General features: G+C 37.7%; 1 protein-coding gene across 2 annotated transcripts; it reads right to left on the reverse strand.

Moving 5' to 3' along the window:
• Positions 1 to 550: 550 nt before the first annotated feature.
• Positions 551 to 20486, reverse strand: LOC112764577 (histone-lysine N-methyltransferase ASHH2). 2 transcript variants are annotated; one of them, XM_072223552.1, is made up of 19 exons: positions 20194 to 20480; positions 19896 to 19958; positions 16769 to 19725; positions 16362 to 16587; positions 15972 to 16129; positions 15768 to 15847; positions 13389 to 13520; positions 13182 to 13298; positions 12337 to 12429; positions 6549 to 6626; positions 6151 to 6207; positions 4488 to 5184; positions 4123 to 4178; positions 3735 to 3814; positions 3506 to 3588; positions 3316 to 3395; positions 2436 to 2515; positions 1958 to 2003; positions 551 to 1770 (listed from the first exon to the last, which is right to left on the reverse strand). In XM_072223552.1, exons 3-19 carry the CDS (start codon positions 19656 to 19658, stop codon positions 712 to 714), a joined length of 6012 nt encoding a protein of 2003 aa, XP_072079653.1. In that variant the 5' UTR covers positions 19659 to 19725; positions 19896 to 19958; positions 20194 to 20480; the 3' UTR covers positions 551 to 711. The 2 variants fall into 2 exon arrangements, with proteins under 2 accessions (XP_072079653.1, XP_025666034.1); XM_025810249.3 differs by lacking the exon at positions 19896 to 19958 and having other exon boundaries at positions 20194 to 20486.
• Between the last annotated feature and the right edge of the window lie 339 nt (positions 20487 to 20825).

Raw genomic sequence — 20825 nt, forward strand, 5'->3', positions numbered from 1 at the left:
AACACCACTGCTTATTACTTAAACAGGCTTTAGGAGCTTTACTCGCACATGCTTTAAATCTGTGTCTTACTCCTCATTTCACATGAATTCTGAGCACCTATTCATTTATTTTATTCACCTTTTGGGATGAATGGTTTGATTGATCAAGGCACATTGCCTAGAAACCAATCCTTTCCGCATTGGGTTGGCTGTTACATTCAGCACAAGGTATTCTTATAGTAGAGATGTACGATGAGAATACTTTTTGTGTACGTATGTATATAACTATATAATAGCAAAATAGCCAACAGTGACAATTAAAGGAACAAAAGCATAAAGGAAATAACAGATTGCAGCGTGCACAAGGCATGCTTGTACTTGAATATTGCTATAAAATAATTCCAATGTAACAGTCTCGAACAGAATCCAGTAGAATATCACATGATCTAAGGAGGAACACAGAAAAAGGATGACTAGTTTTCCATTTGAGAATCACAAATCTATGATAACACCTTCCTTTTGAAGGTTTGGGGAGCAGAAGGATCCCCAAGGTACAATATATACCATAGAATGCTGTAATTGAATGAAATTTTCATTGAATAATAATAGATTTCAGGAACAAATGAATTGACAGTTCATTAATTATATGGAAGAGAAAAAAGAAAACAAAAATCAATTTCTTTTTCCTGTGAACAATATTGGGTTTGAAGCTGTGCATACTACTAACAAATATTATTTGCCACCTTTCTCATCTCTACAAATTGCATCCTCTGAGCTTCTTGTAACTTCTGATTGTACATTTCCTACACCCATACCACACATATCACCACCACTGGTGTTGTTCCTATTATTGCATTTCCATGCATCTCTCCGGAACCAAGGTCGATGTATTTTCGAATTGTTCCACTTCTGCTGTCTAAAGTACCTCCTTCCCAGGTCATAGGTATCGTCGTCCTTCAATCGCTTAGTTATGTTTCGATTCTCCTCATCTGTATGATTCATGTCATCAGAGTTAGTGCCAGTTGTGCTGCGAACAGTATCATCAGCGCAACTGCTAACTAGGCCACTACCATCTGACTGTTTGATTTCAGATGGCTGATCAATTTCCATAGCGCTGGAAGTATTGGAAGGTAAACAGTCTCTTTGATCCCGTGGATATGGTGGTAACGGAGGAAATGGGTTGAAAGGCATTCCAGGTGCAGTGACCCAACTACTCGAGATCTCAGCATGAGGTGTTCCGAATTGCTTGACAACAGAGCAAGGGATTCCATATGAGACAGGCAAGCGAGAGTTAAATTTCTCCTTTGGCTGACCAAAAACCAAGTCAGGGGCACTTCCAGAATGGACTCCATTTCGCGGAGCAAGATCACCAGCACCTACGGGACAAGAAAATCCTGGCGGAACGTCCTCATGAATGTTCCGGCTTCCATCAGTAGAACCAATAACTGCTGCATCGGAATAAGAATTTGTCTCTGCTGGTTGATCCCACCGGCTTTTGCGCTTTCGTTTTTTTGTCCCTTTGACATCAACCCCATCTAGAGAGGGTGCGGAGGATCCCTCAGGTGCACCAGCATCAGCTGAAGTTTCCACGGATATTGACATTGGAACACAATCCACTGCTTCTGTAGGTCTAGAGTCCTGTTCATGCCTATGATTGTGTGATGATGAAAATCTGTTACTGTTGTAACTTCTATGAGATTCCATTCTATTATCATCCCTGTCCATATATCCATGTTTTCTGGATGCCCTAGGAATCCATCTGTCTCGGAAGCTTCGAGCAATTTGATGTACCTAAATGTACATACGAAACAATTAAAACATACAAAGATTCAAATCCTTGCACCAAAAACAGATACTCAGAAAAAAGTATTTAACAGCATATATTTTGGTAAGAAGCATATACGTGTAACCCCAACAAGTTAATATCAATATATAATCAATATATAATGGGACATGAAATGGTTACCATAAGACATACCTGTTTGTCATCATGCTCTGTCAGAGACAGCATTGATTCCCTAAAGCTGAAAAACAAAAAAAAAAAAACACTTATTAACCAAAAGAATAGATGAATTTCGTACAAGTTACATACATGAGAAATTGAGAATAGAGCAATTTGCAAGGTGTAGTGATTACAAATTTCTTTTTGCACAATATATATATAAACAATTTGAATATTCACAGTAATGAAATATTCAAATCCACACTCAAGATTTGATACAAAAACTATAGTAGGAATTATAACCAAAGGGACCAATACCCATTATTAGTAGTATAGATATTCAACATTTCACACAGACACACACACATATGGTGTAGCATATTTCATTGTTCTATAACACTAGAATAACATCTTTTTAAGCTTGTGTTAACCATAAGAACCAAAACAAAAGAGGCAACTACTAGAAATTTTCTAACAACTATTCCAGTGGAGAAAAAAACTGATATTTACCCACCTCTCCATTCCATGACATGGGGGACCACCATTGATATGTTCAAATGTCAGTATCTTGCCCACAGCCAGATACTCTAGCACCTGCAAAATGAAGTTGACCAAGTATGTACATACATTCTCTTAGCACTAACTTCATATATAGAAATGATAGAACAGAGAAAGGAGGACAGGAAATAAAAGCTTAGGATCACAACCATCAATTTAATGAGAAGTATAGGTTCATATTCATGCACCTAATCAACAATTACAAGATTGAACCTCATATGGCCAATATCTAAAGGGAAGAAAGTGCATTAATATTGTGTAGATGTCAACATATGGCCATAGGGGAAATACATAGCGCAGCTTTTGGTAATAGAACAAACAGGTCATACCCAATCATGTAACAGGCAGTGAATTCAACACAATGAATTAGCTGTTTATGTTTTTTGCAATGAACAGAAATAGCGTGTCATGATAATTATTGTTACCAAATGCTCATCAGAGCGTCCTCATTTTACTCTCATTGAGAAGGTACACATCCTTTCAATGTAAAAATACATACTTTAATTAAGGTCTAAGAAATTAACAGGTAAGTAACACTGTTTTCAGCATCTTTTCCCCATGTAAAAGATCAACGAGAAACAAAAATATTTTCCAATGTGGACCACAGAACTTATTGAACCCCAAAAAAAAATTATTATTATTATTATGCAACTATACATAAGGATAAAAGACAAGCCGATAAAGGAAATATGCAAAACAGTCTCCACAGTTTCAGTTTATAGCAGACATGTTATTGGTTCAACAGCAAGAAATAATGCATTGAAATATGCATAAACTCTTCTAGAAAGACACAGATAACAAATAATTAAAATATGAAAGATTTCCCATCTAATCACCTTAAGCAGCTTTCGTAATATTGGAATTTTTTTGAAATCCCGCCTGTACTGCTTCATGATTTTATGTAACATCTGTAAACCTGAAAGATCAGAAGCCAGGGTTACTTTTAGACTCAGCAAATATTGATAATCTTCAAATTCCACAAAGAAAGTGGTCAATTGCATTACATAGAAAGCTAGTAAACATTACCATTTTTGTTAATTATATCATTTAGCACTGCTCTAGATTTCGTTTTCAGAAGGGCATCAAGGATCATTGAGAGATCTCGATTGCTGCAATCAAAATAAAAAACTCCATTAGAAATAATTTACATATCCATTAAATTACATATCCATAAAGCCTGAATAATCTAGTACAAGTGCACAACATGCGCTTAATAAAGAAAAGCAAATTAATGAACAAGGCAAACAAGAAGGACCTTTGAATGGCTTCACCGCTGCTCCTATCACCTGATGCCACAGTGAGAAGCAAGAGTTTCAAGTAACCTTTGGTGGCATCCTGTCACAAGAAAGGAATGGCAAATGGTGAAAACTATAAGCCCATAAAACTACCAAGGTTACAAACACAGCAATACATTTATTATAAAGGCATATATGAAAAATAAAAGACAGTGGATTATATTAACTATTTCACATAATTGATTATAATTTATAACATCAAAAGGTATAAAATGAAGATATATCATTAGTAGAGTAGAGGCTGGCCTCTCTTGGTTTGTTAGATAACCATAACTATCTGATAAAACGCACAAAAAACACAACAATTTAAATATATGTTAGCTGGCTTCAATAAAATAAAGTACTTACTTTTCTTTTGCTTATTCCCCCATCTCCATCAAGTAATTCCGTAAGCTTCTCCTGGACTGAAGGAAACGAAAAACTTATGTACATTATTACAAGTTTTAAATATATTGGAAATAAATTTGTTTATTGTAACGTTGGAAGCATTGTAAGTTCAATAGGAAATAAGGAACTAGACAAATCATTTATCATTCTTTCTAAATATATTTACTGTTTGTACGTATATAAATAATTAAATATATGGAGTTGAGTGTAAAGTGTAAATTTACTTGCACTGACTCATACAAATAATCAAATCTCCCACATTAGTTATTTAATTATTTCAAGTGCATGAAATAAATTTGTAGCCAAATTAAATGAGGATGACCAACCTGCTTCAAATCTTGCATTAGAAGAACCTTCAACAACTTTTTTCAGTTTCCCAGATGACAACTGCAATCGGTTCACTGATGTCTCAATTTTGAGGCCGTTTGGAGGATTAGCACAAACTTTTCCCCTTTTAACAGAACTAACCAGTTTAGGAGCCTTGACTATTTCAGGCTTAAATTCCTTATTACTGATGGTAGCATTCAATAAAACTTTTCTGACAGGTGCAAGGGAAGAAAGTTTCTCATCTTTCTGAATGGAGGTAGTTTTGTCCGTAAGATCAATTGCATGCCCTTGTTGTATAGCAGGCATGGTTTTACTTTCTGTATTCTCCACTAGTTGAGAAATTTCTTCAACGCGAACAGAAGATGGTAACTTCCCCTTTGAATTTTCTTCGATGGAGCTGTGCAACAAATCAACAGCAGAGGAAGGGTTCATAGAACTCTCCTTCTCTGGAGTATTATCTGCGTCTATCGGAGTAGTAAACTTGCGTGAAAGCAACCCGTTTTCAATTACGCCATCATCATTAAGCATAACAGGTTCTGGAAATTCTTCATCAGAATCACCTTGAACTATCAAATCGGAATTTAACGGATCACCACCACCTATATAACCTCGACAATTAATTGAGCCACAATAGCATTTTTTGGCAGCAGCACCAAAAACCCTTACATAGTTGTAATCAAATGTCACTTCTTCATCCTGTGGAAGGTTGTTGAAATGAAAGAAAGTTCAGGTAGGAAGGTTATTGATACTCAATCCAGAGAAGTGATCTTATCACTCCCAAATTTGATATTGGCACTCTCTTTTATGTGATTTTCCATATTACCCTACTTCCTTATTTTATTTTTCATGGTGATAAGAGACACTTTTCATCGAGGGTAATTTGGGAAAAATATATAACAGAGGAGTGGCATTATCAATTTGGGAGTGACAATATTCACTCCCCTCAATGCATAGCAGTAATGTTTCATACTTCAAGCTTTTAAAGCAACAAAATAGGACCTTCAATTCCTCCATATTAACATTTTTTTTATATAAAAGAATAATTTCATTAAGATGAGTAGATGGATACAATAAGATTAGGGATAAGAGTTCCCCTATGTAAAAGCAAAGCCAAAAAAGGAAAAAATCATCTATAAGGCCAACAATGCCTGAGTGGGAAAATCACCAAACGGATCATGAGTTTTACACCAAATAGATGCTAGGCATCTAATCCTACCCCATATTTCGCTCCAACCAAACGGTGGCATTCCCCCCAACCATTAGTCCTCCACAATATAAACCTTCAACACCATTTCTCCCAACCCACAGAGGAAGAACAAAAATAAAATCACTTCACTACTAATTCCTTCAAATTAATGACATAAATACGAAGACTCCATGTAATCTATTTCATAAACTTAAATGTAAACTAATTTAGCATTGGCAAGAATTTTACATAGAGCAGAAAAATCATCAATCTAAGCTGAAGAATCCTTGTTTTCACTCTCTTAAAAGACAGTGTTCTTTATTCCCAAAAAAAGAGACCCAAAAACGAGGTGGGAAAGCTAGCTGGGCATTAATGGGTACAGCCATACAGGTACATAACACAAAATTGCAGGACCAAGTAAAATAAACAAAGGAATATCAACATATAAAAGGAATAAGTAAAGGTTGCAACCACACCTGCTTAATATCCCTCAATGCGAACAGTCCAATACATATTTCCCCATTCACCATCCACTGTTCAGAAAAAGGATCACACATGGTCAGTCAACAAATGTGAAACAACAACATAATTACAGATTTCATGCTCTACACACTATTATACAAAAAATGACATTTCCGGCTACCATATTGAAAACTATACATCAACATTCAATCTTAAAAGATAAGTGCACTAATTGACATACATCTATATACTCATATGCATACAACATGCATATTTCCAGCAAATATATACGCTAACATATATAAATTAGCTCCACGTAAAAAACACCAAAAAATGAAGCTGCTCAAATATGCAGCAATATTTAAAATAAAAATAAAAAAAACAGCAACAACAACAAAGCTTGTATATTCACCTTTTCTGTTCGACAATTAGGATCACAACTATGATTAATGAAACGGCCCAAGTTTCCTTTTGCACTTGCATCTATCACCTAACAAAATAAGCACAAGTGATTAACAAAGCAGAACAACTACTAACATAAGAAGGGGTGTGCATGGCCCGGCCCGGCCCGGCCCCCAAACACTTTAGGGGCTATTTTGGTGTGATTTCACCGGGTCTAGGATCGGGTAAGGGTCTCAAAAATAGACCCGGTCATTATTTCGGGTCGAGTCGGGTCCATGTCTCGAGTCACCCGAAGTCGGCCCAGTGACCCGGTCATCATACACAATTAATATTTTGTCTTATTAGTGATGGATAATGGCTATTCTTATGTGGAATTTAAGTATTGTAAACCTTAATATTTTGTGTTATTAGTTATTATAAGACTATAAGTTAATGTTTTATGTTTAAAATGCATAAGATTTTAGACTAATGTATAATATTGTGTTATTTATATTTATTTAAATATTTGATGTTATTAGACAATATTAGTATTGATTATGGTTATGCTTTAATTTTAGAGAAGAGTTGGTTCTTGTTATATTTTTCTAAGTGAATTTTACCATATCAAATAATGGTTGGAGTCTTGAAAATTTGGATATTTTCACATGCTAGCTTATAAGAAGGTATCAAGGTAATGTAGTGTTAACGGCCCGGTTTTTACCCGGTATAAACGTGGCCCGAAGGTGTATAGGTTTTGTTGAATATCAGATTAGATCTGTTTTGATATAGTTTCCATCTTTAGATATCTAATTCTGTTGGATCTCCTAGTATTAAGGGATCTGATTCTATCTCCTAGTATTAAGGGATCTGATTCTATCATATCTCCTAGTATTAAGGGATTTTATTTCTGTACCTATGTATATATATATATTGACGCTGGGAGATAATTCTCTCAAGGGAATTCATCCAAAACACAATCCTTGTCTCACTCCATTCGTATATTTCAAGTTGGTATCAGAGCGGGTTCCGACCCGGCTCTGGTTTCTATTTTTTTTTTTTTTTTTTCTTCTTTTCCGGCTGCAATCTCTCAGCCGTGTTCCCTTTTCCCACCAGCTGACACTATCAGTTGTGTCTCTTCGTCAGAAATTGTTTTTTTTTCGGCCTGTCCCCAAAATTTCTCCGCTGCCCAGGCTTTTTCCGGCCCTCGTTTCCCTTCTGCAGGTGTTTTCCGGCCGTTTCTGAGTGTCTGCCATCATGTCTTCTGAGGTAATCCCCGACACCAACTCCAATGGTGGTAAACCGGCTGTTCTAACAACTGTCGTTTCTGGAACCGCTACAATGACCTCTGAAAAATTGATGGGTGCCAAAAATTACCTTTCTTGGGCTGATTCTGTAGAACTTTGGTTCATGGGCCAAGGCTATGAAGACCACCTTACTAAATCTGTTGATGATGTTCGCGCCGCTGACAAAACCACTTGGAAGAAGATTGATGCCCAGCTATGTAACCTTATGTGGCAGACCATTGATCCACCAAAGCTGACTATGTTTCGGGCTTACAAAACTTGTAAAAAGGTGTGGGATCGTGCTAAAGCTTTATACACTAATGACATTGCAAGACTTTACCATGTTGCTAAGAAGCTGTGTAGTTTACAGCTTCAAGGAACTGATATGGAATCTTATGTTGGGGCTGTGGAAGCTGTCAGGGAAGAGTTTTCGACTCTCCTTCCCTATGTGTCTAATGCTGATGAACATCATGCTCAACAGGGAAAGCTGTTTTTGGTACTTACGTTACTTGGGTTGCCAGCTGAACTTGAATCTCTTCGGCAACAAATATTGGGCACCTCACCCGTTCCTTCCCTTCAAGACGTATTTGCACGACTCTTGCAATCCGGCCCCTCTCTTGAGACCCATACTTTTGACCAAACTGCATTGGCATCCCAATCTTCTTCTCAAGTGTCCTTTCAAGTGCCCACTCGCGGCGGCCGTGGGGGTCGTGGTAATGGTCGTGGTAATCGTACTCGCCCTAGTTGTACCCATTGCCATAGGATTGGTCATACTCAGGATAAATGTTATGCTCTCCATGGTCGTCCTACTAAGGTAGCTAATGTTGTCCAAACTAATGAGCCATCTGACGTTCACTCCGCCGCACAACCACAAGGGATATTTGTCTCTGGCAATGATTATGATGAGTTTCTCAAGTACCAAGCTTCAAAGCAGGCATCTACTCCCGTTGCTTCGGTGGCCCACTCTGGTAATTCTGTTGCTTGTATCTCTCATTCCTCTTCTCTTGGACCATGGGTCCTTGACTCAGGTGCTTCTGATCACATTTCTGGTACTTCTTCTGTCCTCTCTAAACTTGAACACCCTGCATTTCTTCCTTCTATCACTTTGGCTGATGGTTCTAAAATTGGTGCTAAGGGAATAGGTCAAGCTACTCCTCTTCCTACAATACCTTTGAAATCTGTTCTTTACATGCCCAATTGTCCTTTCAATTTGATTTCTATTAGCCAACTTACTCGTTCTCTCAATTGTTCTGTTACCTTTTTTGCTGACTCCGTCATTGTGCAGGATCGAGGGACGGGACAGACGATTGGAACAGGATGTGAGTCTCAAGGACTGTATCGGCTTGCCTTACCCACTACTACTGTGTCTTCTGTTGCTGCTGTTGAGTCTCCGGACGTGGTCCATTGTCGCCTGGGACATCCCAGCCTCTCGAAGTTACAAGCTATGGTCCCGAGTTTATCTCGTCTTACTACCTTAGAGTGTCAAACTTGTCATTTAGGTAAACATGTTCGTAGTTCTTTTTCAAGTCGTGTCAATACACGGGCTGCGTCTCCCTTTTCTGTTATTCATTCTGATGTATGGGGACCTAGTCGAGTTACTTCTCATTCAGGCTTTCGTTATTTTGTCACCTTTATTGATGACTTTTCTCGTTGCACTTGGCTATATTTAATGAAGGACAGATCTGAATTATTTGTACATTTCAAGTCTTTCTGTTCTGAAATTCAAAACCAATTCAAAACTTCAATTAAAATTTTACGAAGTGATAATGCTCGTGAGTATTTTTCAGCACCCTTTTCGTCTTACTTGTCCTCCAAAGGCATTCTACATCAGTCATCTTGTCCTCATACCCCTCAACAGAATGGTGTGGCTGAGCGTAAACATCGTCACTTGATTGAAACTGCTCGCACTCTTCTTCTCCATACTCATGTTCCCCTTAAATTTTGGGGTGAGGCTGTTCTGACTGCATGTTATTTAATTAATCGTATGCCTTCTTCTGTTTTGCAAAATCAAGTTCCTCATTCCATTTTATTTCCTCATGAGCACATTTTTTCTCTTCCACTACGAGTCTTTGGTTGTACTTGTTTCATCCATGATCTTACCCCAGGCAAAGACAAGTTAACTGCTCGTTCTATCAAATGTGTTTTCTTAGGGTACACTCGATTTCAAAAGGGTTATCGTTGTTATTCTCCAGCTCTTAATCGTTTCTTCGTGTCTGCCGATGTCACTTTTCTTGAGAATACCCCTTTTTTCTCTGCACCCGACATCACTTCACCTTCCATTACGGAGGTGCTTCCTGTTCCTTACTTAGATGGGCCTCCTATTCCCACAAAGCCTCTCCAAGTTTATCATCGCCGCCCACGGCCTGCAGTCCAAGATAACTCATCTCCTGAACCCGTGGCTGAACCGTCCTTGGATCCTTCTTCGGGAGTTAGCAGTAGTCCTCCTATTGCTCTCAGACAAGGTACTCGTTCCACCCGTAATCCTAATCCTATTTATAATTTTCTCAGTTACCATCGTTTATCATCTTCGCACTATGCTTTTACCTCCTCTTTGTCTTCTGTTTCTATACCCAAAACAACAGCAGAAGCTCTTTCACATCCAGGGTGGCGCCAGGCTATGATTGAGGAGATGTCTGCCTTACATTCTACTGGTACTTGGGATCTTGTTCCACTGCCACCGGGCAAATCTACTGTGGGTTGTCGTTGGATCTATACTATTAAGGTCAGCTCAGACGGAACCATTGATCGATTAAAAGCCCGCCTTGTGGCTAAGGGCTACACTCAAATCTTTGGTTTGGACTATGGTGATACCTTCTCTCCTGTTGCGAAGATGGCCTCTGTTCGTCTTTTTCTTTCTATGGCTGCCATTCGCCATTGGCCTCTTCATCAACTTGATATTAAAAATGCTTTCTTACATGGTGATCTCGAGGAGGAAGTATACATGGAGCAACCTCCCGGGTTTGTTGCTCAGGGGGAGTCTTCCGGCTTAGTATGTCATTTACGCCGATCTTTATATGGCTTGAAACAATCCCCTCGAGCTTGGTTTGGTCGCTTTAGTGCTGTTATTTCTAAATTTGGCATGATTCAAAGTGAAGCAGATCATTCAGTTTTCTTCCGTCATTCTTCCTCCATGACCTCCATATATCTGGTTGTTTATGTGGATGATATTGTCATTACTGGAGATGATCATGAGGGAATCACTCAGTTAAAACAGCACTTGTTTGATCACTTTCAGACTAAGGATATGGGGAAGTTAAAATATTTCCTAGGAATTGAAGTGGCACAATCTAATGCGGGGATCTGTATCTCACAGAGAAAATATGCTCTAGATATTCTTGAAGAAACTGGAATGTTGGATTCTAGACCTGTAGATACACCAATGGATCCCAATACAAAACTTAGTCCAAATCAAGGAGAACCTCTTGCAGATCCTGGTAGATATCGCAGATTAATTGGCCGATTGAATTATTTGACAGTCACTCGGCCAGATATTTCATTTGCCACAAGTATCCTAAGTCAGTTTCTTGACTCTCCATGCGATAGTCATTGGGACGCAGCTGTTAGAGTCCTTAGATATATCAAAGGTGCTCCAGGAAAAGGTTTGTTGTATGAAGATAAAGGACATAACCAGATTGTTGGGTATACTGATGCAGATTGGGCAGGATCTCCATCTGATAGACGTTCTACATCTGGTTATTGTGTTTTTATTGGTGGAAACTTGATATCTTGGAAGAGTAAGAAGCAAAATGTTGTAGCAAGATCTAGTGCGGAAGCTGAATATAGAGCTATGGCACTTGCCACATGTGAACTTATATGGTTGAAGCAATTAGTTAAGGAACTTAAGTTTTGTGAGCCGAGTAAGATGGAACTGGTGTGCGATAATCAAGCTGCCTTACATATTGCTTCCAACCCTGTGTTTCATGAACGGACCAAGCACATAGAGATTGATTGCCATTTCATAAGGGAGAAGTTGCAAAGTGGGGAAATAGTAACAGCCTTTGTCAACTCCAACGATCAACTTGCAGATATTTTCACCAAAGCTCTCCGGGGTCCTCGGATACAATACATATGTAACAAGCTTGGTGCATATGATTTATATGCTCCAGCTTGAGGGGGAGTGTTGAATATCAGATTAGATCTGTTTTGATATAGTTTCCATCTTTAGATATCTAATTCTGTTGGATCTCCTAGTATTAAGGGATCTGATTCTATCTCCTAGTATTAAGGGATCTGATTCTATCATATCTCCTAGTATTAAGGGATTTTATTTCTGTACCTATGTATATATATATATTGACGCTGGGAGATAATTCTCTCAAGGGAATTCATCCAAAACACAATCCTTGTCTCACTCCATTCGTATATTTCAAGTGGTTTCATCGGGTCTAGGGCCGGGTTCGAGTCTAATAAATATGTCCGGTATATATTTCGGGTCGGGTTTGGGTCACATCAAACCCGGTTTCACCCGGCCCATGCACACCCATTCATAAGAACTACAATAGAATAGTAATAAGCAGATATAGGTGTCATTCATACCTCACTTCCATTCAAGGTCATAAAATAGAAATGTCTATGACCCTTCAAAGCATACTCTCTTTGCCGTGCCTCATAAGCATGAGTATCAAGCACCTGTATGGACCATAAATTAGATATCACATATATAGAGGTCAACTATGCACAACTTGTGCAACACCAATGCATAAAGAATTACCCAGTACACACTACACAATGCAACAATGCCACAAAAGATAAAACAAAATTCCAAGAATATGGAGTCCAATATTCTCAAAATAATCCCTTGTCTTTAAAAAGCAAGTCAATTGCTAGACATCAGCTATCCTTTAGTCATTGGTTACAAGTGTATCACATCAAGTTCAACACTCTAACTGGATCAAACGCACACCCTATCAACCTTCATTATTACTATATGTCAAAGCTCAATATAAAGAAACAAAGACTGCAGTGCTCACGATTCAAGCCTCATATTCTCACCTGCAACGGCATAAATCAATAGATTAATTTTTGGCTACCCCTCAACTATGGGCTCACTATTTTCCCATGGTTCTATGCCATTCAAAGAGATGAACCAATTCTAGAATATAGGTCCAACTCTCACTTATTGTTGACGAAGTAACATTATGTCACGATATTTTTGCAGTTGCAAAAGGAAAAATAGGAAAAAGAGGATCCACAAAGGACTTGATTGCTCTTATGACTTTGTTTAGGCTAATGTGGCCCTAAAATTTCAGTAAAGTATGCAACCAAACCACAAATGTGATCACAAAATTCAAAGATTCAGCCCTAAATATCACTATTCCATATATCACAATAAATATAGTTATGAAAATCATACAAAGGAAGAAAAGTATTGTAAAAGTTACCTCCCCAACATATTCAATGAGAAACTGGCCTTGGGCTATATTCTCAAGTGCCTTCAGTCCATAACCTTTTTTCCCACATTTAAACCACTTCAAGCTGGCATACTTGCGTTTTTGGAACTGAAATCGAACATTTGGACTACAGTCATGCCCCATAACAAAACCAGCCTACTAAAATATTTGTATATGGAAAATCAATAGTTTTCAAACCTGCTGGTTGGAACAATAATCCCCACATGGGCAGGTTCCTTGAACGCATTCTATGTTTAGCATCCGGTTTAGGCATTCATCCCCACAGCCTAACTTGCCTACTTGAGGTTGTTTGCAATGGCAGACCATTATCTGAAATAATTTCATAAGTATATTAAATAACACAACAAAAATGGTGTGCAAATTCAAAATATGATTGATATCTGATTGCTACAAACATATTACTAAAATGAACCTTAAACAAAATGTAAAGATGAGAAAATATCAAAGTGAAGGTGGCAAATTAATGGACTTCAGAGAAAATAATACTACATGGATAAGAAACAAAACTGTTCAGTTGAGGAAAGTATTTTTAAAAAGGATTTAATATGAATGCACTGAATTACACCGTTATCAAATTGTAAACTACCACATCAGTCACTACAGTTAATTTTTTCAACCCACTTCACTTGAATGATCATAGAAATGGATGGATTTAATTGGGTGACAATATAAACAAATTTACAGCATCAGTGCATCAAAATTAAGAACTCTAGAATCCATTCCATCCTTGACCAATTTACTAAGTATCTGACCTGTCCCTTTCTTCTTTTTCTTTTTTTTTCCATTAAGCAACCTATGCGTTTAAAATTTATATCTAAACCTTATTTTCTCTCATTAAATGTTAACTGATCTCCAAAATTTACTCAGTTTCTATATTAAATTCCCAAGAACCATCTTTTTAGAACTTTATTAAGAATTTAAGATAAATTGTTGAATATACAAATGAATATATATATAAAACAGACGAACTATCATATCATTGTAAAAATAACTACTATCAAAAGAATAGAGAAACTATCAGCAGAGCAAATCTTTCCAAACTATAAATATGTTTGATACAAAAATCTCCGTAAAAAAACACAAGCTTTACTTAAACAATATAAGAATTATGATCCAAATAAATACACCAAACAATATCATACTGTACCGCCATAAAGATTTGGTTTCTTTCCTTTTCCCAAAGCCATCAAGTTAGTCAAAAAGAACTACTCTAATAAAGACACAGTAATGAATCCTAAGTTCTAGACCCCATTCAACAGTCACCAAAGATACCGAACAAAGCATTTATTAACGGTCAGCCCATAACATTAAAGAAAAAGGATGAAGACAAATAAAGCAATCAATATATATTACGGAAAGAGACAAAAGAAAGACAGCTTCTGTGTGTGTGTGCACGTGCGTGTGTAGCGTTAACAAATTACAACTCTATGATAGATCCATTTTTAACCGTTAATAACAGCTAGTATTACAATTATGTTTACAACTGTTTCCATGAAAAATACGTAATAGTTCTTTTGTCTCTTCCAGCTGAAACATTTTCCCCCTTTATGTATGTGGCGTGGAACTGGAGTATTTCATTGAATATGATTGGGTAAAATACTCAAGGAGCAAGCTCCCAGACACAGAAGACAGAAAAGAGAAACACAAAATGATAAGGATTGCAAGGAGAATACACAGAAAACAAAGTACTCTCCCTGTCCCAATGGCATCAGCCATCCCCACTCCTCGTAGATTGTTCAATGACAACCCCATGACCCAATTTACAATTCATAATCTCGTTTCCACGCATGATCTCAACTCCCCCATCCACAATCTCCTCATGCCAGCTGTCCTTTTTGTTTAGATCCGTCAATTACTCCTCTATCCAAATTCCCAATACCATCTCTGTCCCTAAACCCTTTCTCCTTTTGCTTGTAGAAAATTATTGGAGGCCCACTAATAACCTATACAAGTAACTACGCCTATACTTCTAAAACTTATTTCGAAATCGGCCATTAGAATGAATAGATAAATATTTAGTATCCAATGGATATCATGAACTAATTAAACCCAATGGATATGATTATATATTGTTTGTTCATTAACCATCTATGAACCAAAATTTGATCAAAGCTATTAAATTTTGTCATAGTAAGTGGAGAGGCTTAGAATCTTGGATATGGATGGAATAGAACAACTAATGGATATCTTCTTCAGACTATTTCTGATAGATCACTTTGCCTCCCCTTAATAGGACTAACTGGATAAATCTGGATACGGATGGATCACTTGGACAATGGATTACTGGACCTCTTTCCCACACCTATATAAAAGTTCAGGTTGATACACCATTGTTTATGGGTAAAAATAATTAATTAAAGGGAAAGTTAGAAGACAGGAAGTAAAGGAAATCTCGTGTGAATAAAAAATAATGCACCAAGTCATATATTAAAAAAATCAGCTCATCATAGCACTCAGTCGGTCTCCAAGTCAGAAATAATAATAATAATAATAATAATAATAATAATAATAATAAAAACATGTATGTGAAATAAAAAATCTAGAACAATTTAGGACCTCGTCAATAGTTTGTGTTTTACGGCTACGATGTAGAAACTCATTGGAAAGGACTTGGGTGAAAGTTGACTCCTGGGAAACTGCAATGCACAAATCAAAGTACACATCAAATAGCAAGTAAGATCAAATGGCATTCCAAACACACTAGTTTCAAACATAAATTTATTTTGAAAAGGGTAAAAAGATCTAGAAGATATTACACACCCAATGGCTGTTGGTATAACAATTCCTTATAATTTCTGGAATCTTCGTAAGCATCTTCTTCATCTGATAATCCCAATTCTGCATTAATCTCTGCATTTGACTTTTCCTGAGGGATAGCACAATCAGCAAAGTCTTTATCCTTGCTGTCCTTGCATGTCCTTAAAAATAAATCACAAATGACAAGAGTCAGGTTATTGAAAAGCTTATCCTTATGTGTGCTTCCCATGTAAAGCCCGTGCAAAGGGTTGAAATAATGAAAACAAATATAACTAAAAAAATAGAATAAAATGAAATATTGCACTGAAAACTCAGATGATAGACATATATCCACCTTCTAGTCATGAATTATATAAAAATGGAAATCAATGATATGAATGAAACGTGGTATACCAGGTGCAGTTTGTCTCATCAATCAGGTCAGCAAGCACAGCTGGAATGCGCCGCCACTTGTGACAATCATCACAACGCACCCATGCATTATGTGGTGATTTATGCTGCTCTCCCGAATCAATGGTGGGCAATATGTTCAAATTAGATACATTAACTGATACTCTGTTTCCATCAGCATTAAATCTTTGATCAGCATCCAATTTGCCATTTCCAACTGTGCTGGTTGCTGGGACATCCATCAAAAACATAAAATCTTTTTATGTTTCAATTCCTCAAAGCATAACAACAATAAATAAGATCAAAGAAATGATACTAGTTATGTATGATTTAAATAATCACGAAAGACACAAGGTCTATCAAAACTAGAATCCAAACTCCAGAATGATACTCTTACATATAAAAGATACCTGTATGTATGTGATCCTCCACTTCTGACGTAACTTTATGCGGGCCACCTTTTCCCTTGACTTCGCTTTTACTATTTGGCCTTCTCTGTTTCTCCTTGTGTCTACAAGTGATCTTTTTCTTTGTTGAGTCAGAAGCTTTAGACTTGGCCTTGCTAACTTTAACACTCATAAGGCTTTTAGGTAGTTTACGCCCCAAATATCTTACACAAGGTGGCATATTCTCAGAACCCAGGGGTTCTGATGGCCTGTGGTTAACAGATGGCTTGCACCCTTGGACCTTCAAAGCTTCAGCAGAGTCTCCAAGTTCACTCTCACCAGAAAGGGGTAATGGTTCTGTCGGAAATTCTTCACTACTAATAGATTTGCTTGAAGCATTTATCTCAGTGGAAGCAGGCAATTCCAAAGAGCTAACTGTATTACTAGAATTCTTCTTACATCTGTGATTCTTTGATTGTTTTGCTTTATTACTTCTATGTCGCCCATGTGATCCAACTTCAGTAATACAATCACTTGAAGAAATATGTTTGTCTTTTTTCTTCCCCTTCTTGCTAATAGTAATATGCAAATTAGAATTGAAATCCAAAGGAGGACCTAAAAGAGCATGATGCATATCTTCTTGATGTCTTTCTCCAACTTGAACTTCTGGAACTGAATTGATGACTTCTGAATCAGGTGAAGTTCCAGGATCCATATTAATGATTGGTTCAATCAATGGTTCTACCACCTTTTCTAGAGGATTTGTAAGAAACTTTGCCTCTACATCCCCATTTGACTTCTCAATTTTTGCAGTACTTTCTAAGTGGTTTGTTGCAATTTGCGCATTTAGTACAAGATCATCCTTCTTGAGGTTGCTTTTGAAGGTTTCTAAATTGCCCAAGGACACCAGTCCCAAAGATTTGTCTTCTGCATTGCTTCCAACTTTTTGAGAACCTGAACCAGTCCCCATGTCAGAAGCAGGATTAAAGGCATTGCCAATTTCTGGAATCAAAATATTTGAACTACTTAGATCAATTTCTTTCCCAAACTTGATCTTTAGACGGACCCGAGTTGTTGGAACTGGACATTTCTGCCCTGCATTTGAAGAACTAGAACTTGCACTGTTCTTAAATGCTTTTCCTGCTTGACGCTTGCTTCTAGTATTCCCCAATTCTTGGCACATGGCTTTACTAATCCCAAGCTCATTATCTTGCTCAAAATATTGTTCAATGCTCCCAAGCAATCCCCAGATAGAAGATCGTGCGGGCTTGGAGAAAGAACTTCTTTTCTTTCTAGCAACCTCTAAGTTTATCTTCATATCTCCACCTGGATGTGTCAAATCAGCTTTGTTGCATTTTCTTGAGGCTTTTTTTGTTTGTGTCTTACGACCAACTTTATTTCTTCTACTATTCCTCTGAGACGGCAATAGGATGCTTTGAGCGAAAAAATCAGCTTCCACAGTATCTTTTCCATCATTATCTGTCTGTCCAACAGTGTCCATAGCACTACTGTTATTGACAGAAACAACACCACCCTTAGGAAGCAGATCATGTGTGTCCTTCAAAGAGGTATCGGTGACTAAAACAATGGAGGGCCGATCTAAATCAGCATATAAAGGTTTCCTAGGAGCACAGCTGGTAGTTTCTTCTGAGTGAGAGTCCTTCAATTTACACAACTTCTCATCTATTTGCAAGATATCATTCTTCATTACATTACCCTGGACCAACACTGAAGTCTCCGGAGGGGAATCAACTACAGGTGAACTCTCCAAGGTCCTATGACAGCCTGGTGAGGACAATACTTGGACATGTGAATCAACAATGTTTTCCTTATCTACAAAAGCTTTAATCTTTTCATCAATACTACTATTCCAATCATCACCATATTTAACATCACATAGCTGACCACGTCTGCTATCTTCCTCTGTACATACAGCTGTTGGAACTTCCAAAGCCTGCATCTGCAAAGGAGATGCCTGCCTGCAAGCATCGGATTCCATCCCATCAAAAGCATCACATTTTTCCACACCCATTGACAATGGATCTGCATTTCTCACAATGTCCCCCTGCTCATTTTTGTGGTCACAACCAACTAGCAAGTCAGTCGTGGGTTCTGATTCCAAGGACATTTCAGAATGTCTGAAATCATGCACACAATCCAAAGCATCCACAAGTACACTGGAGTCATCATTTTTGCCTCCCATGACAGCTGAATCATCATTCACTGAGGGGAATACATTGAGCTTCTCATCCTTCTGCACGACGTGTTGAACACAATGCTCCTGCAACCCAGTCACAGTTACGGACTCCGACGGAATGTCTGAGTTGCCTTCATCTTGAAAATTTCTTTCCGAACACATCCCCCTAGTTTTTAGACCTGAACCCTCATTGTTCCCACAACATATCCTTGAATGATTCTGACAATCATGCTCAGAGGTGTTCTCCAATTGCAACATATCAGCGTTTCCACATTCATTTGGCAAGACATCTCCACACCTGTCCGGAACATCACTGCCGCTTGTAGAACACTCAGGGCCCTCCTGGGGTAAATCCACACTACCCTTCGCCCTGTGAAGCTCAACATCCGTAACAACAGCACCGCCGCTTAGAGAACCCTCAGGGCCCTCCTGGGGTAAATCCACACTTCCATCCTTCGCCCTGTGAAGCTCAACATCCACAACAACAGCACCACCGCTTGCAGAACCCTCCTGGGGTAAATCCACACTGCCATCCTTCAAGCTGCTAAGCTCATCAGAGTACAACACACTACAAGCTCCTTCTGAACACAACTGTTTCTGCAAATGATCCGAATGCACGGGAATCTCTGAGCACAAATGCTGCTCAATAACAGACCCACCTGATATTCCATCATCAACCATAGCTGAATCCCCACAAGAACCCATCTCAATTAACATCAAACCATTCAAAAATTCATCCACAAGTCCACTATTACCACCAAGTCCTCGCTGAGTTCCAAAATCTCTGATTAACAAGAAACCAAGTACCCCAATAAACACAAAGAAACCAACGATAAGGACATGAACAGGAATCAAAAAACAAAGCACAATGCATATGACAAAATAGCAACACAAATCTCAAGCACGGTATTCACACAACACAAACTTCAATTGGAGCAAATTGAACAACATTACCAGCACGTGAAAAGCATAGCTCAGAAAGAAAACCCTAGAAAGCAGCATTCTCCTGCGGCACCTCTACACGGAAAGAGAGAGGCAACAAAAAATAAAACAAAAAGGAATCCCCCACAAAAAAAAAAAAAAACCCTACTTTCAGAATTCCGCAAAATAATGCATACGGGAAAACACGGGTCCCCAGACACAAATACATTAAGAAAAATACCGAATATTTAAATCCAAAAAAAAAAAAGAATATAACAAAACCAATTTAAAAAAATAAAATAAACTTGGAGAGCAAGTAGAGAAGCGATACCTGCTGAGGATGTGTGAGATTGAGGATAAGGAGGTTAGGTTTTTTCAACAATGGTAGTTTTTTGTTTTTTTTCACCGGCAAAAAAAAAACACGAAAAAAAAAACTATTCTTTTTGTATCTGAGTCGAGGAGAGAGAAAGCTGGGTCTGCGTCGCGCGCAGAAGAGAGAGAAGAGAGAGATGGTTGGTGAAGTTGTCAACAAAAAATAAATAAAAATAAAATAGAGGAGAAAAAAAAAAGAAAATAAAAATTGACACGCGATGAGGGAAAAAGGAGAGAGAGAGAGACTGAGAGAGAGAGGGTTCCGACCGGAAGGAGGCTTTTATCGTTTCACCAAATTCCGAGATGATTTGACCGTTTTACCCTGATGGCCACGCGGCTTCATCCGTTCGTTTTTCCACTTTTCACTTGTTCTTTTGTTCATCCTAGGACACGTGTCCTTACTGCACCGCTAATCGTATTTTTTATTTTTTAATGTATTGCACATAATAATAATAATAATAATAATAATAATAATATATAAATTTAATGTTATTTCATATTAAAAATTTTATACGTGAGACAGGATATGTGGAAGTTTTTATTATTATTAATAATTTATAAAATTATTTTGATTTTATTGATCTTTTGATG

The sequence above is a fragment of the Arachis hypogaea genome, chromosome 17, assembly GCF_003086295.3.
Source record: "Arachis hypogaea cultivar Tifrunner chromosome 17, arahy.Tifrunner.gnm2.J5K5, whole genome shotgun sequence".
In the NCBI taxonomy this organism is placed as follows: Eukaryota; Viridiplantae; Streptophyta; class Magnoliopsida; order Fabales; family Fabaceae; genus Arachis; species Arachis hypogaea.